The 22,800-nt window shown below is 38.8% G+C and overlaps 2 protein-coding genes across 4 annotated transcripts in view; both read right to left on the minus strand.

Moving 5' to 3' along the window:
- Nucleotides 1-145: 145 nt before the first annotated feature.
- Nucleotides 146-8,759, minus strand: LOC116707944 (multidrug and toxin extrusion protein 1-like). Its single transcript, XM_032545651.1, has 17 exons — nt 8,507-8,759; nt 8,137-8,238; nt 7,860-7,928; nt 7,598-7,746; nt 7,409-7,451; nt 6,078-6,122; nt 5,890-5,987; nt 5,714-5,811; nt 5,491-5,604; nt 4,958-5,025; nt 4,078-4,186; nt 3,911-3,986; nt 3,372-3,441; nt 3,161-3,293; nt 2,939-3,033; nt 1,490-1,591; nt 146-849 (listed from the first exon to the last, which is right to left on the minus strand). Exons 1-17 carry the CDS (start codon nt 8,612-8,614, stop codon nt 574-576), a joined length of 1,755 nt encoding a protein of 584 aa, XP_032401542.1. The 5' UTR covers nt 8,615-8,759; the 3' UTR covers nt 146-573.
- A 9,860-nt stretch (nt 8,760-18,619) lies between these two features.
- pitpnm3 (PITPNM family member 3) overlaps nt 18,620-22,800 on the minus strand; it is a 156,512-nt gene continuing 152,331 nt past the window's right edge. For all 3 annotated transcript variants that reach the window (XM_032545116.1, XM_032545115.1, XM_032545114.1), the window contains exon 20: nt 18,620-22,297. The gene's annotated coding sequence lies outside the window, so the exon portion shown is untranslated. The remainder of the gene's footprint in view (nt 22,298-22,800) is intronic.

A 22,800-nucleotide genomic window follows, 5' to 3' on the forward strand; every position in this document is an offset into this window, starting at 1 on the left:
GGAGAACTTTAGAAGATTTAGTGGTGTCTTACACTGCCAAATCGGTAGTGTCAGACGGTAGTACAACTTATTGGCAACGGCCCCAAGATGTTGTATAATTCTCTGCAAAATAAATACAAATTGAACACTGAAAGGACAGACGACGTCAACTTAAAACAACCAGCTTTTATTGGCTCAAATTAAACAAGTGTTTACATTTTTGCAAATTACAGGCTAAATAGAGATGGGTTTTCTTGCGATTAGGTCTTGTTATTTTTATAGTTGCTTTGAGAAGTCCTATAATCACAAGCATGACAAAATCTCTGCTTAATGGATCGTCGAGGTTAAGTTCGTCTTTTGTTGGGTGACAAATTTGATCAGCCATTTAACCTCTTAAAGCCCTAAGCAGCATAAAGTGTCTATGGAAATAACTTGGTGAAAAAAAGTTCTATTTTATTTCTAAATCAGATTATATATTTATGGCACATTAATTTCCCTCATTTTGAAAAAAAAAAAATCTGCAAGGACTTTTTACCTGTTTTTAGTCCATAAATACTCACATCTGACTGAGAATTAAGATACCACATTTCATTTTTAGAGGACAGGTGAGGAAATTGTGTGAGGAGTAAATGTTGTATTGATCCCGTCAAGAGTAGAGTTGCTTCCAATCTCTGGCAAGGGGACCAGGAAGTGGACGGCTGTTCCCACCGCCAGAAAGGCCAGCGCCGTAACCATGGTGAGGCCTCGCCTGATGATCAGCTGGGTGGTGGAGAGGCGGCCACTCTTCTGCCGTCTCACCTCCTGCTCAGCCCGTGTCTCACTGTTCCCGTCATGTTGCTGGGTTTTCACAGGTGTGTACCCCTTGGTGGACTTAAATAAAAAAATATATAGGGAATTGATAGCAAATCAGCTTAGACTGCTAAAGGAGCAGGATTGTGTTTTCCAGACAGATAGTGCTCTTTTATAGTAAATAAAGTAACTGTTACCTTCAGTAGCTATAAAAATTTTGTATTTATGTCTGTAAAAAAATTTGACTTTGATATTTAACACCTTGAAATTGGGTCTCTGTCTCTTTAAGAACACTTGCTCTTTCTGGAACTCCACTTTCAGGAAGTCATCACAACATGGCTCCTCTATCAACCCTTTAACAACATTTTTACCAGCGTTGCACTGAGAAGCAGCTCGTATGATGAGCTCAGCTGACGTGCAGTTCAGCAGGTGTTTGCTAATTGCTGCTGGCTAGTCTGGTAGCTTGAAACCTACAGCTCCAAGGAGGAAGAGCGCCGCCTTCAAGAGCTAATTCTTGAAGGCGGAGCTAGGGCCACTCAAGCGTTTTGCACAGTCAAATGGTTGCCATAGGAGAATAAACTATTTCTCAAACATGCGTGAAAGAGTCAAAACAACACTCCAGGTGTGTTTTTGATGAGGGATTAACATTATAACATGATGTAAAGCTCAAAAAAGTCGGGTTTACAAAATACTGCCCCTTTAAAAATAGCAGGTGACTTACATTTCCATTGTTTGATGCTTGACCGTAAGCTGTGCTGTTGTGTGACGGGTCATCTGCTCCTAACAGAGTCAGGTGAGTCTTTTTCATGGCCCGTTTTACCGCCTGGAAACAAAAGCATGACCAAAATGTAGCAATTAGCCTTTTACTGTATGCTTTATAATTGTGTAATGAAGGAGGAAGGATACACGGTTTTCAGTATTTCACACAAGTGTGGCATTTATTTGTATTCAACCTCTTTTATTCAGATACTCCTAAATAAAATCTAGTGCTACCAGATGTCTTGAACAGCCATGTAAATAAGGTCCAACTGTGAGTGATTTCATGCTCATAACTGCTTGCAGTTCTAGTTTAATCTTAGTAATAATCCAGACATAATGTGAAGGCCTCTGAGGGGTTTTGTTGTTTTTATTAACTCCGAAAAAACAAACAGAATTACGAAGACCAGTGTACACAACAAGAAAGTGAAGGGTCAGGTTATAAAACAACATCCCCACTTTTATACCTCTGACAGAGAAATGTTCAATCCGTCATCTGAAAATGGAAGAAGTAGCTGTGCCAAAATTGCACACCTATCAGAACACGGCTGTCCACTTGAATGACAGGCTGAGAAAGAAGAGAACTGTCACAGAGGCAACTCTAACTCTTGAGAAACTGCAGAGATTCACAACCTGGGAGGGAGAATCTGTTCACATCACCAGTCCTGCACTCCACAGATCTGGCTTTTGTGGAAGAGAAGAATTGTCAAAAGAACTGGAGCTGAATACAAAGCTCTCAATGTGACGTCACATTTCTGGGAACTTTGTAGCCGACAGGTAGGTATCCGTAACTAACTGTCATGACGGTTGCTATGGAGTTGCTCGCCTCCAACCTGCATTGCAACTATTACTCTATTACAGGAGAATTAATGCTTTTGCAGGCCACTGTATGTCAGCAATGCACTCTAAAGTTGTGTGCTACTGGATATTTTGGTACTGATCCAACAACAAGTAAATACTTAGCTAATATCACAGATACCAAGACAGATACCAACACTTATTATTGAAGTAAATCATCAAAATTTAGACCATCACACATGTTTTTCTTTGAATTGTTTTGCTAAAATTGGGTGTCTTTATTGTAAACACCCAAAAAAACAAACACTGTAGACATTTTGGGTGTCTACAAAATATTTTAATGCCATGTTTCCATGACAAACTGAAAAAACAAAAGAACAAAACAAACATTTGTGCATAAACAACGTACTAAAAATGTTAAGTTCAGAGCAGATGAGAGGCTACAATGGAACAATAAAATAACATTTCAAGAGGGCATCTGAAACTAAAGTATTGATTTTTATCTCAGTAGTGTCAATCCGATACCGATTTGATATTGATTTTATCCACATTTTTGATAAATCCGCCCACCTCTGACATGCGTAGTGACTGTCAAACTGCTAGAAAGTTGGAATACCTCTTCTGTCATTTTCTTCCAGTTCAGCCTGAAGATCACAATAATGTAGAAAGTGGAATGCAGGACAACACAGATGAGCAGCCCGAGCCAAAAGCCTGCAGAGAAAAGACAAATGGTTCTGTCAGAAGCACAGCAGGCCTCACTTGTTACAACCTTTGTTTCCTGCGCAAACACTAATTTGCCCTAAACACTGGCGAAAACAGTTCCACTTCACAGACTGACCTAAAACTCTCAGCTTTGCGACAAACATCAAAACCACGCTCATCGTCAGCCCCACGCAGTAGTATGCAATGAAATTGGCCACAGCTGGTATCCTCTGTTTGCCTGTGCCCAAGAAGATGCCGGTGCACACACACTGAGAGGACAGGAGACGCACATGTGAGACTTCTGGCTCGGTACGGCAAAACAGATCTGCATGCAGTGACTCACTCACCACGAGGCCGTCAAAGAGCTGGAGGAAGCAATATGCAGTCATCAGGTTCGACACAATTCTCGCAATATTCCTGAAATGTTTTTTTTAAAAGGATTACATTGAAATATTCACTTTGTATTACAGAAAGATTTTTACAAATGAGAACATTTAAAGTTTGTAATTTTTATCTTTTAATGTAACCCCATGCTCTCTGCTAGCTGCAGCTAGCATAGCCTGTTCTGAATGCTCAAGCTAGTTAGCATGACCACTGATAAAGGTGAATAAACAGTTTTTCTGTGACAGTAAATTGCTTCCCCTCCAGTGGCACATGTAGCATGGCATACATGAGGATGATTTACAGCGCTATGACCCTCTTCCTGTCTCTGATTGGTTGTTTTTGGTACGAAGCGGTGCATTTCTTCAGCGCAGGGAGAAGGTGGAGGAGATCGATCTTTTCACAGGTTGTAAGTCTCATGACATTCTGTCACAACATACAAATATGTAAAAAAAAAAATTTTTAATAAAGGTTACATACTGCAGCTTTAACTATACAGACTCACTCATCAGAGGTGAAGATGTGGCCGATGACTGTTTTAGTGCAGCCAAGCACAACGCCTTCGACGAGGGCGAAGGAAACTGGAAAATAAAAAAGCAATGACAAATTTATCAAAAACTATAAAGCAGATAATGAAAACAATACGATTCATTTTGCAATGCTTGACCTCACCTGCCAGACTGAGCGACAGCTTGCTGGCGAGGAGAGCTCTGGCGGTGTCTCCTGCACCCAGAGCGTTGCCCACACGCGCACAGGCCGCCGCTTGAATCCCAAGAGGGAACTACAGATCCCAAATTATGGAAAAATAAAACACACAACTGACATTAACAATTGGCTAAATATGAACCAGAACTGCACTGGTTTTTATACATCGTAACTGTTTTTGATTCAGTAGTTTTTAGTACATTTTTGTTCATTTTATTGTACTTATTATTTACTGTAACACATACTGTTAATAGTCCTTCAAGCAATGAGTGTTGCGAACAAGCCAACTTTGTCAACATTACGCTAATGTGGAAAAAAAAATTCACAATTGCAATGTTTCCATTAAATGAGCAATGCAACTAAAATCACACATGAATAAGTTTGTTAACGTGATACGTCATTCAAAAACACGCTGCGCTGTCATCCTCCATCTACTTCCTGTCGTCGTCTTCTTCGTGGTTTTGTGCTGGTGGAACGTCCGGCTGTTGATCACGGGACTCGTGTGATGCCAAAAAAAGTGTTTCCATGTTTTGTGAAAAAAACCAATTTCGATATGGACAAAAAAACCAAACAACAACAACAACAAAAACTCCCTCATCCTAGCGCCAAAACGTGTGTAATTATATGGTCAATGAAAATTCAGATAAAAATTACAGCATCAGATTCTCTTGATTTATGTTTCTTTATGTATATGTCCGTATTAAATAAACAATAGCATGAAAATAATTAAAATAAACACATAAAAGGTTTCTCTGCAAATGCTGAGGTCAATCCGCAATTATTGTTTGAGTTAAAACTATGATTTAACTCCCTAAAATATGGGATTTTAGAACTCCATAACCTTTACCATGTAAGTGATGAAAGCGATCATTATCACAGCATGTTGGGCTGCCAGCTCGTCCTCACTCAGCATTCCTGATTATTACAAAAAAATATATAAATATGAGAGATGACGGAGAGACTGAGGTAAATTTAGCCACTCCTTGTTGCTAGACAACATTGATCATGTGACCAAATAGTTAGATAATTGAGATTGTGAAGGTTAAGTTGTTAGACTTTTATTCCCTAAAAAAAGAGGAAAAAATAAAACATTTCCACTCTTAAAAGTGAATTCCGTCAATCATAAGTTTTATAAGAATTGGGTTCAGATATTTTCAAATTTTGTTTTATATGTCAATTGTGCTATATATGAGCTACAACATAAAAAGCATAGCATTTTAGCTCTGGACACAAATAAAGTTGAAATTGTAGTTTTGGGGGTAAGTTGAGCCATCTTCAAAAATGGCTCATCGTACCCCCAGTCTCTGCTACTGGTTTTCATTTCAAGCGGTTTTTGACAGAAGTGAACTGGTTGATGCCGGCTGTCTGCTGCAAAATTACCTGCAAAGAATCCCCCAAACTCATACACCCACCACTCAAAGCAAACCATCAACAAGCTGGGGATGGCCAGCTTCATGTAGGATCCCCACTCCTGCAGCGATTCCACAGACCAGCCTGCAGGGGGAGGAAGACTCCTATTTATCCTTGGATGAGTTAGGTGAAGCCAAACACAAAAGAAACAAAACAAAAAAGAAGACAGCAGGTCAAAGCACTGACTGCTCACCTCCCCATGTGTTCACATGTAGCTTCTTCCACCAAATGTATGCAAACAGAAACACACAGATATAAATCTGCGAGAGAGTGTTGGCCGCTGCAGAACCACTGCAAAGAGAGTCGGGTCACACTCAGAACCTTGTGTGATTGTGAGTAAATGTTTTGGGACGTGTAAGGAACACCTACACAACGCCCAGATTCGCCCAGTGAAGGAAGGCGTAGTTTGTCGCCAGGTTGGCGACGTTCGCCAACAAAGCGGTGTACATTTGGGGCATGATTATTCCCTAAAAATGCAGGCATGCAGGTGTTGGTAGCGCCACGAGTTAAGACGACATTTTTCTTACAGAAATAATAAATACAACATCATAGCTTGCCTGGTTCTGCAGATAAGACACCTGAAGGTTATATAGAAACATGGCCTAAGAGAAAAGGAAAGAATAAAATTGGCGTTGAAGGCAGGATAGGGTCTGCATGCAGAGCCTAACTAAATTATTCATAACCCCTTTGTCAGTTTTTTGTACCTCTCGCTACAGTCAGTTTTTCTGAGGTATGCATGTGTCTGTGAGCTTTAGCCATCCAGGGACTGATTTATTTATTTTCAAAGAAGAGCGTCTATGAACTTCCTTTAGATGAATCTCAATAAAAGTTTGTTCTGGATGTTACTTTAGACCATTTTTGATAAAGATTCTTGGATCGAAGTCATTCTTTTTTCTTTAGCTTTAGGCTGTACGTTTAGGATTGTCAAGGTAAAACATTTGCCTAGTATGACATTCCTTGCAGTTTCTGCCTGGCATTGTGACAGGACTGCCCTGGTTTTAGCTCCACACGTCTACATTTCAACTCTGATCAGCTTCGCTCGCCCTGCTTAAGAAAAACACCCATATGTGGGACTGAAAAGGTTCATTTTACTCTTTTGTTTTTGACAAGATCATCTTCTTCCACCTGTTTGCGTTTCCAAAAATTCAAATTGAAAATAGGATCCAAGTGAGTATGGATCTGTCCAGTTCCTCTAGCGTTACCAGTGGATTCAGTGGAGTAACACGTGTTGGTAATTTTGCAGTTGTTCCATGTTCTAATAAACTCTATGCTGCCATATGTTTAGGTTGCTGTCCGACAAACTGACCACTCACTTTTCCTCACTCTGCCTCCTTCTTCTACCACTCTGCAATTTGCATTATTTGCTGTTATTTAAACTTTTTTCTTGAATTGAATATAATAGGCCGCACTGTGTGAGATGTTTCAGTGTCCATTTCTTATTGACTCCTGTTGTCAACTGATGGTTATTTCCTTGGGATAGCTGAGAAAAAGGTCATGGACACGAATGTGCACAACAATTTGAATTGTCAATTTGTATTTGAGAAAAGATTTTAAAACCAAGCTGCTATTTTTCTATCCACTTCACAATTATGTACTTCTTTTGTATGCATGATTGAGCTGAATTTTATTTTATTTTTTTCGGTAAAGTGACAACATTTGTTCTGATTTGACACTATGCGAATAAAATTTTTTTTATTTTGTGTTGGTTTGTAACACCAACATGGGTTGATGGCTGTAACATCTGCAGCCAGAACTGCAGATGTTTTGGCTGCGTCATAATGAACAGTGGGAAAAAAGCTAAAGGGGTATGAATATATTCTAGCTAACTACATAACTAGAAATCACAGGAAGTCGAGGCTCAACATGTCAAAGGAAGGTGAAAACTTACTGGTACTGCAGGAATAAAAGCTGTCATGTACAGCTGGGCTATTCTGAAAGTAAGAAACAGTGGCTTAAAACCAATGACCAGATTGTTCACTGCAATATTTCAGCACACAGAGCTAATCTTAAAGTTCAGATTTTGCTACGAATAAATAATGACTTGGTGGTTTGAGCAGCTTCAGCGTCATGTAGTTACCTGGCCACCTCAGGTTCCTGCCCCATGCACAGCAGGATGGCCTCGGCGTTAATGAGCAGCCCCCAGCAGGGCAGACAGAACAGCATCAGGATGATGATGCCCCGCTGCAGGATCACTCCCACCCTCAGCAGGTTCTTGCCCCCGAACGTCTGGCAGCACCGCACAGGCGGCAGTAATCATTCAGCGAAGCGCAGTAATGAATAGTTAGGATGTGAAGTCAGTTAAAAGCGAGTCAAGAAATATTAACACCAAGTTTTCAAACCTGGGACACCAGCGTGTCGCAAGCCAGACCCAGACCGCATCCCGTGGCTGCCGTGGTAACGTTAATGGCCTGGAATCAAGTCAAAGCATACTTTTGTACACTTTACTTAGGCGCTCCTTGTTATTTGCTAATATTTTCACTACTTATGACAGTTTAAACTGATTAAAACATTAGTTTTAAGCAGTGTCAGCAAAACGTGAGTCACATCTCAGGTCACTTTTGTGTTCATGTTTATAAAAACGTATTTTAAAAAATATGATAGAATATGAGCACTTACTGCGGAAGCTAATCCATAACCAGCCATCACATCATTTCCCAGGCGCCCGCAGAACATTGTGACAACAAATGGAAGCAGGTAATGGAGGATTCTGGAGAGTAGCTACAAACACAAACATGATTCGTGGAGCAGGCGGCACAAACACACATATAAGGTAGAAGGTTTCATATTCTATCTATTTTAACTCCAATTACTCTGCACAGCTGTCTTTACACGCCCACACACACACACACACCCACGCGCACGCCGTCAGGAAAACCCCACTAAACATGAATCTAGCTGTGGCTAAAAACACACCACTATAACTCAATTCTCTTAGAAAAATCTTGATGCACTCAAAAATGAATATATTAGCTGAAGCGTTTCTTACCAGAGGCCCCGTCATCCTCAGGATGTGGTAGAGCTCGTCTCTGCAGGCAGCGGGAACCTTGTTGCGCACCCATCTGCAGCAGAAAAGCCTGTCACTGGACGCATCCATGTTTGCAGCAGCAGATGTTAAAGCAGGTTTTATTTGATTTTTTTTTTTTTTTCTTTTTTCAGACAGATGTATCTGTTCTGTCTGTCATCTGCTGAGGTTTTGATGCTGTCCAGTGACGGTTCCTGCTGCTGCTCTGGAAAGGCGTTTGAACGTGGGGGGAAAAAAGTTACTAATTGATCAACTCAAGGTCGGCTTCACACTTTGTCAGGTCGGACTTTCAGGGAGAAATAACCTGACAGAAAAAAAATTATTAGCAATTGCATACAGTTGGTAATTTAAAAATTGTATCTTCATTTAATAAGATTTGCTTGCAAAAGTGTTCAGGCACTTGGAATTTTATACATTGTTGACATTTTATGGGATAGGCTAGGGGTCTTCAACCTGTGGCGCTGGAGCCATAAGTGGCTCTTTGGTCCTTCCACATCAGCTGCGTCTCCATTACAAATGTGTGGAATCTGAAGACAGTTTGCTGCACTGCATTTCATTTAGGAGTTTTAAAGTAACTAAAACTATGTATTGTTCCTTTCAGAGTTTTCCCACTACTTTGTGTTGGCCTCTCTCGTGAAATTTTAACTGGATACAACATGTAAAAAGAAAATAAGGAGAATGTTCAAGTAACGCAATGTCAGCTAACACAAGAAGAAATGTGGTGTAGGATTTAACTTCTAATTGCACACAGCTTTGACCTAATTTAGGATTTTTCTGCTATCATGTTGACGGTAATTTGAAGGCAATTAGCTACTACTGTGGTCAGCATACTAAACAAGCATAACTTGCACTGTCTTCACCCCTGTTGTTGTGGATAATGTGTGAACAGCCGCTAGAAGTGAGAGTCATGACTATTCATGAAAACCCTGTGCATTTTAATGGCTACACCAGCTTCTTTTGAAGGATGTGGATAATCCTTATAAATCTCCATCACCGTCGGCTGACGTGTTCATTAAAGTGTTTGGGAGTATAAAACATTAAGGTGTCAGATGGCTCGGAGTCCCTCTGGAGAATACTGGAGTAAACCAGTGAGTACTTTGGCAACACGGAGAATGAGAAGCAACCTTATGCCGGTATCAAACTAAAAAAAAAAAAAAAAAAAAAAAGAAAAATCAGCCATTCGAGGTTGAGTCATCACATGTAGAACAGCTGCGCTGCCTCGACTAAACAGTGGATAGAATTTTGGAAAACACTTCGAAGGATACGAAGATTTTTTTGCTGGATTTTTATTAAAGTGCAGTTAATGCATATACTAAATATGCATAAAGTGGCAGCAATGTTTTATAGGCCTACATGATATACATCGGAATCGGACAATGTTAGTCTTATTTTTCAACATATCGGTATCATTTTGATAAATAAAACTGGGCTGATATTAAAAACAAATATTTATTTCCAACTTGTTGCCGTTTGTTTCTGGAGGGGAAGGGAAGGAGGAGGGTCATGTGGTTTTTGTTTGGTCATGTGATAGCAGTAGTGATGCACCAAAGGATTGTGGGAGGATTAACTCAAGGTGTATATATTTATATACAATATCTTTGTGTTCAAACACTTTGTGTTCTTGCCACTGATGAGAATTAAAATTTATTTCTGTAATAGTTTTGTTTTTCTTTTCTTACAGTCATTTTTAAAGATAAAAATAAATAAAAATGTCAAATCTCAAATGTCGCTTATCGGCCATTACAGCAATATTAATATCAGATATCAGCCCATATTTCATATTGGTGCATTTCAAATTTTTTATGCTGTTAATGTGATTTACAAGAACAAGTCAAAAAATATAAAAACTATTGCATGTATAATTTTTTTCCAATTAAACAATTTTAGTTGTCTCATTGATTGTGAGTGGCTGATGTTCAAAAGATCTGAGAGATCTTCAGAAGATGCTATGATTAACGCTCTTGAAACTGAGAAGCAGAAGTTTGTCATCAATAGGAATTTAACTGGTAGACAAAGAAGCTGTGGAAGAACAGCTTCACAGAAAGATGTGATTAATGGAGAGAGTTTTAGTGATAAAACGATGAGCGGGATGAAAAATGCTACAGAGCTGAAAAAAAGTCTTGGGGGGGGGGGAAAAAAAGCCAACTCTTCAAGTCCACTTTATCCATAAAAAAAGAGAAAGTGCTCAACTATCCGCTTTTTAAATTATTTTCTTTTGGTTTAAACCGCCCTCAACTGTCCACCGGCGCGAAATGAAGAATCTTCTAGAGAAGAAGGTGGGTTGGGCTTGAAAACATCTCGCGAGATTTTCGCAATAACACAAAATAAAACAAATGTTTAAAAAAAAATTACAGAATTAAATTTTCCCGGTTAATCGATTCATTTTAATCATGGTTAATCCGATGAATCGTAATTTGGGCTGATATGTTGACTCTTTTGAACCAGATGAAGCTAAAACTAGCACTTGAGGTTTTACAGACAACAATTTTATTTATCTTAAACGCTGAATGTAATTGTTTTGTGCATTTCATTTTCACTTACTGAGAAGGACAGAAAATTTTAATAAAAAGAAAATTTCCCCGGGGGAGGAGGCCCCAGGGACGACCCAGGACACTGGAGGGACCGTGTCTCCCGGCTGGACTGGGAACGCCGCGGGATTCCCCCGGAGGAGCTGGAACAAGTGGCTGAGGAGGGAAGTCTGGGCCTCCCTTCTGAAGCTGCTACCTCCGCGACCCGACCCCGGATAAAGCGGAAGAAAATGGATGGATGGAAGAAAATTTTCTCATTTATTTTGAGTTGTATACTCCGGTTAATGATTAATTGATTATTAAATTAGTTTTTATCAATAATCGATTAATCACGATTTGGGCTGATATGCTACTTTTTTCCTTAATAATTCAATATTTATTTATTTATTTTTAATAATATTTGAATTAAGCCAAATCTATGACCCTTGAGGAGTTCTGGGTAGAACATACTTACAGATAAAGAACGGGGGGTTTTATTGTACAGTTTTTGCTTAATTTCTGAAAAATTTCCTTTTTGATTCTTATACTCCAGTTAACAATTGATCAGTTGTCAAATTAGTTGACAGTTACATCAATAATCGATTAATCACGATTAATCTGATTAATAGTTTCACTTTAGCTGTTTTTAAATGGTTTGATTTGAAGTTTTTAGAGTATTTGTGAGGATATGGAGTTTTGTATATGTTTTTCTGTTCATTTAGTTCCTGTGTAGTTTCGTCTTCCCCTTGATTCTCTCCAGCTGCCTCTTGTTTCCCTGATTATTCCCGAGTGAAAAATCCTGCTCCCTGTCGGCACCTTGTCATAGTCTTTGTCATCAGTCCTCCCGGTGTGTCTGAGCTCGTCGCCTCATTGTTCACCGCCTGGATTTCTGTCCTCTTCGTGTTTGTCATTAAAACCATCGTTATTGCACATCAACCTGGGTCTACGACGTCCATCGTCACCAACTCATGACAGTATTACATGCAGTTTTCAGGGATAAGGTCTACCTGTGAGGTTGAGTGTTGTAGGCGACAGCGCCACCGGGTCATTCAAGGAGTTCATTTCAGCTCCATCGAGCAGCCAGATGACCTTGACCGGATCTGGAGGTCGGTGAGCCACACATCTCAGGCTCAAGGCCTCATTGGTCACTAGGTCCTGGGTTGAGGCTCCACAGAAAAATGAGGAAGGCCTGAGCAGAAAGTTGCTGAATCAGTTTTCCTTTCACAGTGAAAACACAAACACATCCCAGAGGTTTGGAAGCTCACCTTCCAGCTAAATGCGCCCGACGTTGGACAAAGTCTGGTTGCCTTCGGACTCGACGGCACACCTGTAGGGGCCCGTGTCCGACAGCTGATTCCAGAGGGTTGAGCTGGAATACTTCTCCTGTTAACTGCAGATTCCACATTCAGCACTGTTTACTTTCTGCATGACAAATTGGGATTTTGAAGCTGCTCTGCTTTGTTGTTTTTGTCTCTTTGTGGATTTTGCATCAAAAGTCCTTCTTGCCTTTTATTTCCATGCTTGGTTGAGATTCACTGTCTCCTTTGGCTGCTTTCAGGGAAGCTTGTAACCCTTTTATGAGAATGCAGATATCCAGAGAGCCAGTGGACAAACTCTGTGTGGGTGCATGTGTGTGTGTGTAGACATCATCATACATCATATCTCTACCTGTCTCTTGACATCCCTGCCTCTTCTCTGTATTAACATTCTTGCCTTTTTGACCTTCCAGCTCCTTCATCCGTATTATGGGAGCAGCAAACCTTTACTTTCATTACCTGAAGACTGAATGAATAACAAAATTGCAAGAGACATGTTGTTCTTGATCTGTGCTTTTAGCTTTAATACCCAAAGCAGGAATTTCACTTATAACGTTATGTTTGAATTACAGAATGTCAGTTTTGAAGTTTTAATATAAAGAAAGTGAAGTTTATATAAATTAGATTGTCGCCTTTGTGTTATTTTTCTTTTCAAATTTTGTCATCCAACAACCACTAGAGCAAATTTGATTGGGATGTTTGATGGAGCAACACGGCACCCAGAGACAGTAAAGTGGTGTTTGAAGGATTTTTGCCAATTCCTGTTTGCAAAGTAGCTCAAGCCAATTCAAATTAGCTTGATAATGAGTGGCAGTTTTATAAATCTATAACTCAGGTTTTCTGGGACAATCCAAGACATTAATATTCTTTGTTCGCATTGGATTTCACTCAGATGTGGCTAAATGCAAACACATGCCACATTCTTTTTTTTAGATTTCTTCATTTATTAAACTTTCCATCATTTTCTTTCTCTGATTGTTAATCTGTCACATCAAATCTCAACAAAACAAATATAAGTTTGTGATTGTAACGTGTAAATAAATTTGTATACAGGTTACATTATTAAAAAGCATTATAATCGACATTTGATTGACAAGATGTTTTAAAATCTTGTCAATCAAATTATGCCACTTCGGTCAACCAGTTTCTCACGTTTTATTTGCGGAGCCGAGCTGAGAGACTCAGTTTTATCATTAAACGGCTCCGTATACTTCGGCAGGCGTCTTTAAAAGCTGATGTGTGACCCGTCCCAGTTAACACAGCTTATGTATTTACAGTCTGCACCTTGCTGTTAAACATAAGCCTGTTTGAGATGGTTTTATAATGGGTTCATCATTCTGACTGATGACTGTTTACATAAACCGTTGCTGCGTCTCCAGCCGTCTACTTCCAGCTCTGTACATGTCATTTTTTACCTTCAGAAAAAGTGTACGGGATATATTCAGTGTTTTTCTCACTTTTAAATAATAACAATAAAAACATCTAACATTCATCGCATTCATTGGGTGTTTATTTTGGTTTTATGCTTCTGGAAAGCTCCAACTATCAATTTCTACGGTTAGAAAAAAAAATCTTCCAAGTTTGCCAAACCTTAACTGGCTGCCTCTGTCTGCTTGTTCCTAAAAATCTAACAATGATAAACGCAGGAGTGCTTTTGTGTACATGACTCATCAGTATTAACATGTAAACACAAACTAAAGCCGTCACCAGAACACCAGCAGTCTGTTTTATTTTGCCAGGATATATTTATTTTGTAGCACACAGTTTTGCATCTCGTCTTCGCACTGAAAAGGCGTCAATAAAAGAGCTTTTAGTGAAGCCCACCAGTGCGTGGAGGTGTTATGTTTCGAGGAATAAGTGCGAAATCTTTGCCGCTTTTATCTCTGCAAACAGAGATCTGACCTCATACTGAAAGCATTCTGCCACACATATTTTTGTAAAAAAGATGGTTATTATTTATGCATTTTCACAAGCCCGTGAAAAATTAGCTGTAAATGATTTTCTTTCTCTTTTGCTGAAATCCTATTCACCTGTTGCTAAACTCTGCAAGAACAAATATATTGATAAATAAACAGATCTTAAGTTCTTATGTAAATGCCCCAACAATTCATTTAAACTACTGATAAGCCAATATAAAAATAAAATACAAAACATAACAAAAAGCAGGTCTTGATGTTGAATAATGTTTAATTAAAGGGGCGCTATTGTGTGTTATCTTCATTTATTACAAAGAAGAAAAAGTTATTTATGTTAAATATGACTTTAAGAAAATCTGACCTTGTGATTTAACGCCTTGAAATTGGGCCTCTGTCTCTTTAAGAAACTCCTCCTCTTTCTGAAACTCCACCTTCAGAAAGCCACAACATAGCTCTTCTATTAACCGTTTAGCAACGTTTTTAGCAGCATTGCACTGAAAAGCAGCTCCTATAATGAACTCAGAAGGTGTTTGCTAGTTGCTGCTGGCTAGTCTGAAGGAGCTGAGTGGAGGAGGGCTGCTCTGTGAGGCGGAAGCTCTGTAGCTTGGAAACTGCAACACGGAGGAGGAGCTGTGACTCGAAGGCGGGGCTAGGTCCACCCAGCCGTTTTACACAACTGATTGGTTGCCACGAGAGACTAAAGGATTTCTCAAACATGCATGAAAGAATCAAAGCAACACTCCAGGTATGTTTCTGAGCTGTTGTTTCAAAGCTCAGCTTTTGTTGTTTCAAGCTATGTTTCAAAGCTCAAATAAGTTAAATTTACATAATACTGCCCCTTTAAATATGAATCTGTAGCAATAAGGTGCGTAGTTGTCCAGTTCACGACTCATGGGTTTGGGGCTGAAAAGTAGAAGGCATTTGTGAAGACTTTGCAAGCTGAGCTGACTCTTGAATTTAAATAAGTTATAATCTGAGGAGACTCCATTGACGTCTTGGGCTCAGTTAAATATTCTCTTTCATGTCATCTTTCAGAATCCAGTAGGTTAAACAGAAGCGGCGTTAATGAGCTACAGGGTTGGCTGACGGGTCTGCCTTAAATACTTTCAATGAAACTGTACCAGCTTTGATTGGAAATGCATACTAGCTATTTTAAAACACATATTACATGTAAAACATACAGTATATATTTTACAACAGAAAAGAGAATTGGATGAACTGTCAGTAGCCTTCTGCAGCGCAGTGACAATTAAGCTGCGTTAAATATTGATGACTTTGGACTTTGCTCAGTGAAAGATGTGAGCTGTGCGTTGAGGGGACACGGCCTGTCACATCTGATGCCACCATGAGCTGTAATATGCCGACTCGCTCTTCCTGAGGCCATTCTAGATAATTGCTTCCAAAAATTCAATCTTCTGACCACCCTTCCCCCCCGGAAGTAAACTTCTGCAGCCAGTTTTATGAATCTGATTCCTCGCTGATATCTGAGGATGAGTTTTAAGCTAATAATTATAGATTTAGAATGTGTGATCGAGAATAATGTGTCCATGTGTAATTCTTTTGCAATTACTGTTTTAATACTCTAACATCTTTAACTAAATTGAACTCATTCATACAATGAGTATGAATGAGTTCATACTCATTGTATGAACTCATACAATGAGTATGATACATACAACTTGTATGTATCATACATCTTGAAGTTGTATTTACCAAAACAAAAGCATTTTCTATAAAAGCTTAATAAATTTCCACTCTGCTGCACAGAACCAGATTAAGGGACTCATTTGATTTCTTGTTGATTTCTAGGGTTAATTCTAAAACCTAGGAAAAGTTTCATGTCAATAGACACATAAATATGTTTATCGAGGAAACATTAACACATTAAAGTATTTTCCAGGCCATTTTTAAAGCACAATCAAGTAACTGTGTTTTTTTCAGTTGTTATAAAACTGCTGCATAAAGCAAACATAAAAGAAATTTGACTTTGCAATTTGATGCCTAGAAATTGGGCCTCTGTCTCTTTAAGAAGCTCCTGATCTTTCCAATGATAATGCGCCTCTGTTAAGCCTTGAACTTCGCCTTTCAGAGCGTTGCACTGAGAAATAGACTCCCCCCACTCAGCTCCTTCAGACTAGCCCACTGCAATTAGCAAACACCTGGTGGAACTGCACATCAGCCAAGCTACTTCTCACTGAAACTTCGGTAAAAATGCTGTTAAAGCGTTAATAGAGGAGCCATGTGGTGATGACTTCCTGAAGGCAGCGTTTCTGAAAGACCAGCGGTTTCTTAAAGAGACAAAGGCCCAATTTCAAGGTGTTAAATTGCGAATTAAAATGCCTTTTAAGTGATATCTGATATATATGTAGAATTTTTTTATAACAAGTGGAGATAACACTTACATTATTGTGCTACAAAATGGCACTATGTGCCTGGAACATACAGTACAGACCAAAAGTTTGGACACATCTTTTAATTCAATGAGTTTCCTTTATTTCATGACTATTGACATTGTAGATTCACACTGAAGGCATCAAAACTATGAATAACACATGTGGAAATATGCACTAAACAAAAAAGTGTAAAACAACTGAAAATACCCCTTATATTCTAGTTTCTTCAAAGTAGCAACCTTTTGCTGTGATTACTGCTTTGCACACACTCTGCATTTTCTTGATGAGCTTCAAGAGGTAGTCACCTGAAATGGTTTTCACTTCATAGGTCAACCTGCCCTGTCAGGTTAATAAGTGGGATTTATTGCCTTATAAATAGTCATGAAAAAAAAGAAAACCCATTTTAATTAGAAGGTCTGTCCAAACTTTTGGTCTGTACTGTACATAATACAGAGTAATAAAACATTGTGTTCTAAATATTTTAGAGTAAAAGCATTATTATGTGTCTAGCCAAACTGTAAGTAACATGTTTGTGTGCATCATAAAGTCATCAGAAGAGACCCTAGCTAAATTAAATGTTTTATTAGACTCGTCTTTGGCATTGTAGAGTTAGAATTGCTCCATTTTATGTCGAGCTTTATACCGATTTAGTGAAACCAAATAAACTATAAACACTCAGAATAAGAGAGAAAACCCTATAAAAGCCCAACATGTCCTTTTTAAAAGCTCGATTTGGCCTAAAATGTTGGCTGAATGATGAGCAGATGCTTTATGTGTTTTGTCCTTCTGTTTCCTCGCTGGCTCTGCGTTAACAGAAGTCAGACTTGTGAATGTTCTGTCTGGCTGATCGGCCGAAAGGCCTGGTGAGGCTTGTACCGAGGCTCGCCGTGCTTCTCTTAATGTTTGATTCCAAAAGTTTTTCAGAGTCTTGCCAATGTACGGGTATATCTTTAGATTTTCCACATGTCAGAGCGCGTCCTACGACTTTGTATTTGTGTGATGTGAAGAATCTTGAACTGCCTTGTTGCTGAAATGTGCTGTACACATAAACTTGATTGATTATAATCACAACTTTAAACATATTCAATTTGGATTTTATGTGATAGATTAACAAACTCTTGAATATTTAGGTCATAATTAATATACATATCATTTATATAACAACCAAAGGTAACATATTTACTTGACTGTGCTTTAAAATTATGTTATGTGGCTGGAAAACACATATTACTGCCCCTTTTAATCAATTATTTGTATGCTGAATTATTTGGTAATGCACAGTAAGTGTAAATTACCATTAAAAATTCCTCTAACACTAATTACATGTATTTGTTTTTTGTATTCCAGAATCTGTGAGTTTCCTTCCACCATCTAAACATGGATTGACTGAATTTCTGCGAAACTTCCTCTAAAGCGGTGATCCTCAAGAGCTGGTATCCTGCAACCTTTAGGTGCAACTCTTCTCAAACGATCAAATGAATATCTCGCTCCCAAGCCTCTGCGGAGCTGAACGACAGCTGATGAGGAAATCGAGCCATTTGATTGAGGTTTGTTGGAGAAGAGACTGGGGTCGGAGACCGGCGCTCTAAAGTCAGGGTAGCCTCAAATAGATCTGAGCAGTTCTCTGAGAACAGTTGATTTGAAGGACCCTTCGTGACCCTGAAAGCCTTCAACTCAATCTGTAACTGTAAAAACTCCAAAGAAAGTCAGTGAATCAAAGTTTAGTGGCCACACTAGGTGTGCTTCAGTCCTTCGATGTTCAATGTATAGCGGCCATTTTCTGATTTTTTGTTAGGAAGAGAGTCAAACGTCTGCAGAATATTGCTCCAGTTATTCATCTGATTTATTGATCTGGTTCAATAGAAGAGCAGAAGTCCTTAGTGCTTAGGATTTGTGAAACGGCACAGAGAGTCGACCAGATGAAATCAATCCACAAGACTCTCCATCATCTATGAAATATCTTTATTTATGTGAAAGACGGACCGAGCCCGAGAAACACAACCACATGTTCATCGTAACAGATCTGTACAAAAAAAATAATTTTGTAGATTTGAGGAATTTTACTTATTTGTTCTTACCATGGATTCAAAGTTTACATCACAGTAAAGCTCACGTCATGTGCCGTTAATAAATGGCAAATCACCAATAGTCAAGTCATGAGGTGTGAATGTCCATAAGTTGACAATATCCTTTATTTGATATGTGCTTGATAATATTATCAATAGTTCTACAAGATTTGTATCTGTACCATCTAGGAAGATATGTTTTTTTCATTTTAAGACTCATTCACTTGTAATAAATACAAGTTCTAATTAAGATGTTCATCTTACTGGTTTTAATCCCTGGTTTTTCATGAGTTATGTGAAATTGTGGTTATTTTTTATTTGCTCAGTAGTAAAGTGTGTTTTACTTTACACTTTACTGTAAAGTGTAAAGTAATACACTTTATAGTGTATTACTTTACACTGTAAAGAATACTGAATAATGATCACTCGCGCTACAAATAACTTTTGATTGTTATTTGCCATTTAATAACTGTAATTTTAAAATATTTCATAGCATAAAAGTTTTAAAATATGCATTACAGGTTGCACAGGATCTATTTGTTTAAAGTGTCTGTTAATAATGGGAATGTTCATTTGGCTGCTTCGGTACCAACATGTACAGTTCTGGTCACACATTTACATACATTCATTATGGGTGAGAATCTACTGTTAATAATAACACATTCACACTTTCTTTTATGGGGAGCAGCGATTATACAACAAACAGCTTTGCTGAACACTATATTAGGGACTAACGTGTTCATTTTGGTTAAGTAGTTACACTGCTTTTAACATGTTAAATTTTTCGTTTCCAGCCAGGACCTTTGCATTTGAGCGTTTCTGGTACGTCCATAAATTTGGTGCAGAAATGATTGGAAACAACAGCAATGGACAAAAAAAATACTCCTACTCTTGGTCCACTACGGGTTAAATTTTGCTTTGAAAAACTTTGTGATGGGATGCTGGAAAAGACTGTTGTTGTGGTTAAGCTGTACAAAAAGAAAGAGTTAGGTAATCACTGATGCTACTCAAGGCTAACATACAGCATGTCTCGATGCGAAACAGGATGAAGCAATGTCAAAATCAAATTTACTTATAGAGCACTTTAAAAACAGGTTTAAAACTGTGCTAAAGTGCTGTACAAAAAAGTGATAACAAAATAATTCGAAAAGGAAAAATAATACAAGAAAAATATATAAGGTAAATATAATAAGAGTTATATTAAGTAAAAGAAAAAAGAAGAAGCAGTACAGATGTCCCCAATGCTAATGTCCACAGTCCACAGGAGTTCCTAAAACACTTAATATGTATAATAGCACTTTGAGCCATTTGGTTGGTTGAATTACCTAAGTAACAGATTAAAAACAATAAAAATATGTCTATTAAATTTAGCATGTAAACGGCTTTTAACAACAGATAAAAGCTAGCTAGCTATCCACTTAGCTACCTAGCTAGATAACTATCTAGCTACTAACAGTAACTACCGTAGCTAGTTAGTTATTTAATGTAAAAGCTAGCTAGAGTTGGAGGTCAGACTAGTTTAAACATACTGCCACATTAGTTACTAATGGGATTGTCAAAAATCTGGATTACATTTCATAAAATTCTGATCTCTGTAAAAACGTTTTGAGGGCAGAGCAGGTCATAAGTGTGTGAGCAAGGTGGCACATAAACCTGACCAGATTTCTCATCATGATAAATTCCAGCAAGCTAGATTGATCCACAATTCTGGCATTTTTTGTTTTTAAAATCGCTGAAGTCGTTTGTTGTATCATCATTCCATGCTGAAAAAAGTATGGTTTATATACGTCACTGCGAGGTGAAATATCGTAAACTTCTCAGTGGAACTGTACATCCAAAACAAAAACATATGTTGTAAAGTTGTTGTGTTTTTTTTTTCTTACAATATCATACATTTATCAATAAATAACTGGTGCAGTGTTATTTCAGAGGCAGCACTACACTCAGTCATACGTACGTAGCAATAATCCAAAAGTCAAACTTTATGCAGGCTACAGGAAAAGAAAGAAAGATTTTCACGATAATCCTCCCTTCTGGATTGCACAAATCATTCGTTGCACAGATTTTTATTTAAAACAAGACACCATAAGACCGCATAATCCCCTCTCCTTTCATAGCAGGTATAAAAGACTCAGTTGAGTAATCCTCCTGTGCCCTACTGCTTCTTTCCAGGGCCACAAAAATCCAGCGCTGTTCCTAAAAAAACTGGCAGTGGAGCTGCAAAGAGAACACGCAGATAGATCCTCGTCGGCTTCTTCATCCTCCTCTGACTCCTCTGCAGAGACATATACACACTCTGAGTATTCACCAACACACACACACACTACCACAGCATCTAAAACCTGTCAAACATCGACATTAATGCACTTTATGCCAGGACTGATGATAGAAACGAACGCTCCACAACATAAGTAAACAATTTAAGGCTAAAATGAAAAGAGTGAACAGTTCAACACAGATCTAAAAACATACATTGAAAATATCTCTATTTACAGTATTTCATGATAGAAAAATATGCACAGATTTTTCCAAACATAACCACGTAAAACTTCAAGTGCACAAGACTGTCGGATTTCAGCATAAATACTGGAGTTTTCAGTGCAGCAGTAATAAATAAACGCGGGCGCGTCCCGGCCGATTTTCAAGCGGAACAAAGTCCGCGGGCTTAACTAGCTAAGGGCGTCGAACAAGCGAGTGAACTAAAGCTGCTAATAAAGCTAGTTACAGAAAAGAGGCTCTCATCACTTGTAACAACCGCTTGATAACCTGTAAACATGTTTAGGCAATATTCATAACATTTATTGTTTCAACCACCAAGCAGCGACTGTGTAGAATACGGCCGTTTAGTGCAAAAAACCCCCCAGAAAAACAAAAGTGACCTCGGCGGGAGCGGAGCTGTACATGCCACGTCTCTCTTCGAAGACTCCAGACCAGGCGCTGCTGTCGGCCGTCGTAATGCGTGATCCGCACTGATGTGAGCCACATGCAAGCGGGAGTTTAAAATAAAAAATAAAAAAAAGCGGAGGCAGAGATTGGATACTTGGAGCGCCGCAGGCCGCAGAACTCATGTAGAGATTAAGCCAAAATGTCACAGTACTCCTTTGTCCGGAGGCCCAAGCATGGGGGTGAGTGTGTGCTATTTACATCGGCAGAGGGGCTCAGTGCTGGCTGGAGTCGGCCAACGCGATCAACTCGCTGTACGTTTGTCTGAACGGAACCAAAACGGCGTGCAGCGTTCCACAGTCTGGAGAAAAGTCCACCGCTTTCATCCCAGGTTTAATGCTTTTGGCGTGTGAGTGTGCAATAAATACAGGATGCGAGTAAATTCATAGTCATAACCACATTGGTCAAATTTTACATTTAGATAGCATTTGAGCTCAGAACAATTATTTGCCAAAAGAAAACAACTTTGCAACTGTTTTAAATTCAGAAGACTGAACTTATCTATAGAGAATATCACGAAACGAAACCCAGCGAGTGGAAAAAGTGTAGAGGGCCAAGCAGGAGGTAAAGCTTAGCTGTAAGGACTGCCAGCAAACTCCAATGTACAGCAGACTCTGTAAAGTAAGAAAAGAAAACATGTTAAGAATTCAAGAAACCGCTTGAACATAGTTTTTAAATCTAAATGGAGAAATACAGTAGGAGAAAAAGTATGGACATTTTTGCCGGTAAATAGTCTGTTGTACCAAGTGATATGAAATTAAGATGTTAATAACAACCTAAAGTAATCAAGTTAGACCATAAACTTTGTTAGATAACGTGGAATTATAAAGAAACATATTGCTGTACAGGGGTCTCAAACTCCGGTCCTCGAGGGCCACAGTCCTGCAACTTTTAGATGTGCCTCTGCTGCGCCACACCTGAACAGAATAATTAGGTCATTAGCAAGGCTCTGGAGAACTGATCTACACAAGGAGGAGGTAATTAAGCCATTTCATTCCAGTGGTTTGTACCTGTGGCACATCTAAAAACTGCAGGACTGCGGCCCTCGAGGACTGGAGTTTGAGACCCCTGCAAGAGGGATCCTGTGTGTTCAAATTCAAAGTTTGACTCAATTTTC

Source organism: Xiphophorus hellerii, chromosome 18 (assembly GCF_003331165.1).
Source record: "Xiphophorus hellerii strain 12219 chromosome 18, Xiphophorus_hellerii-4.1, whole genome shotgun sequence".
Lineage (NCBI taxonomy): Eukaryota > Metazoa > Chordata > Actinopteri > Cyprinodontiformes > Poeciliidae > Xiphophorus > Xiphophorus hellerii.

Excerpts from the sequence above, each read along its gene's own strand:
- LOC116707944 (XM_032545651.1), bottom strand. The coding sequence starts at position 8,614 with ATGGATGCGTCCAGTGACAGGCTTTTCTGCTGCAGATGGGTGCGCAAC. Across the intron at positions 5,812-5,889 it reads TGGGCGAATCTGGGCGTTGT|TGGTTCTGCAGCGGCCAACA; the intron begins GTAGGTGTTCCT and ends CTCTCTTTGCAG. Across the intron at positions 5,026-5,490 it reads GTTTGGGGGATTCTTTGCAG|GAATGCTGAGTGAGGACGAG; the intron begins GTAATTTTGCAG and ends TGTAATAATCAG.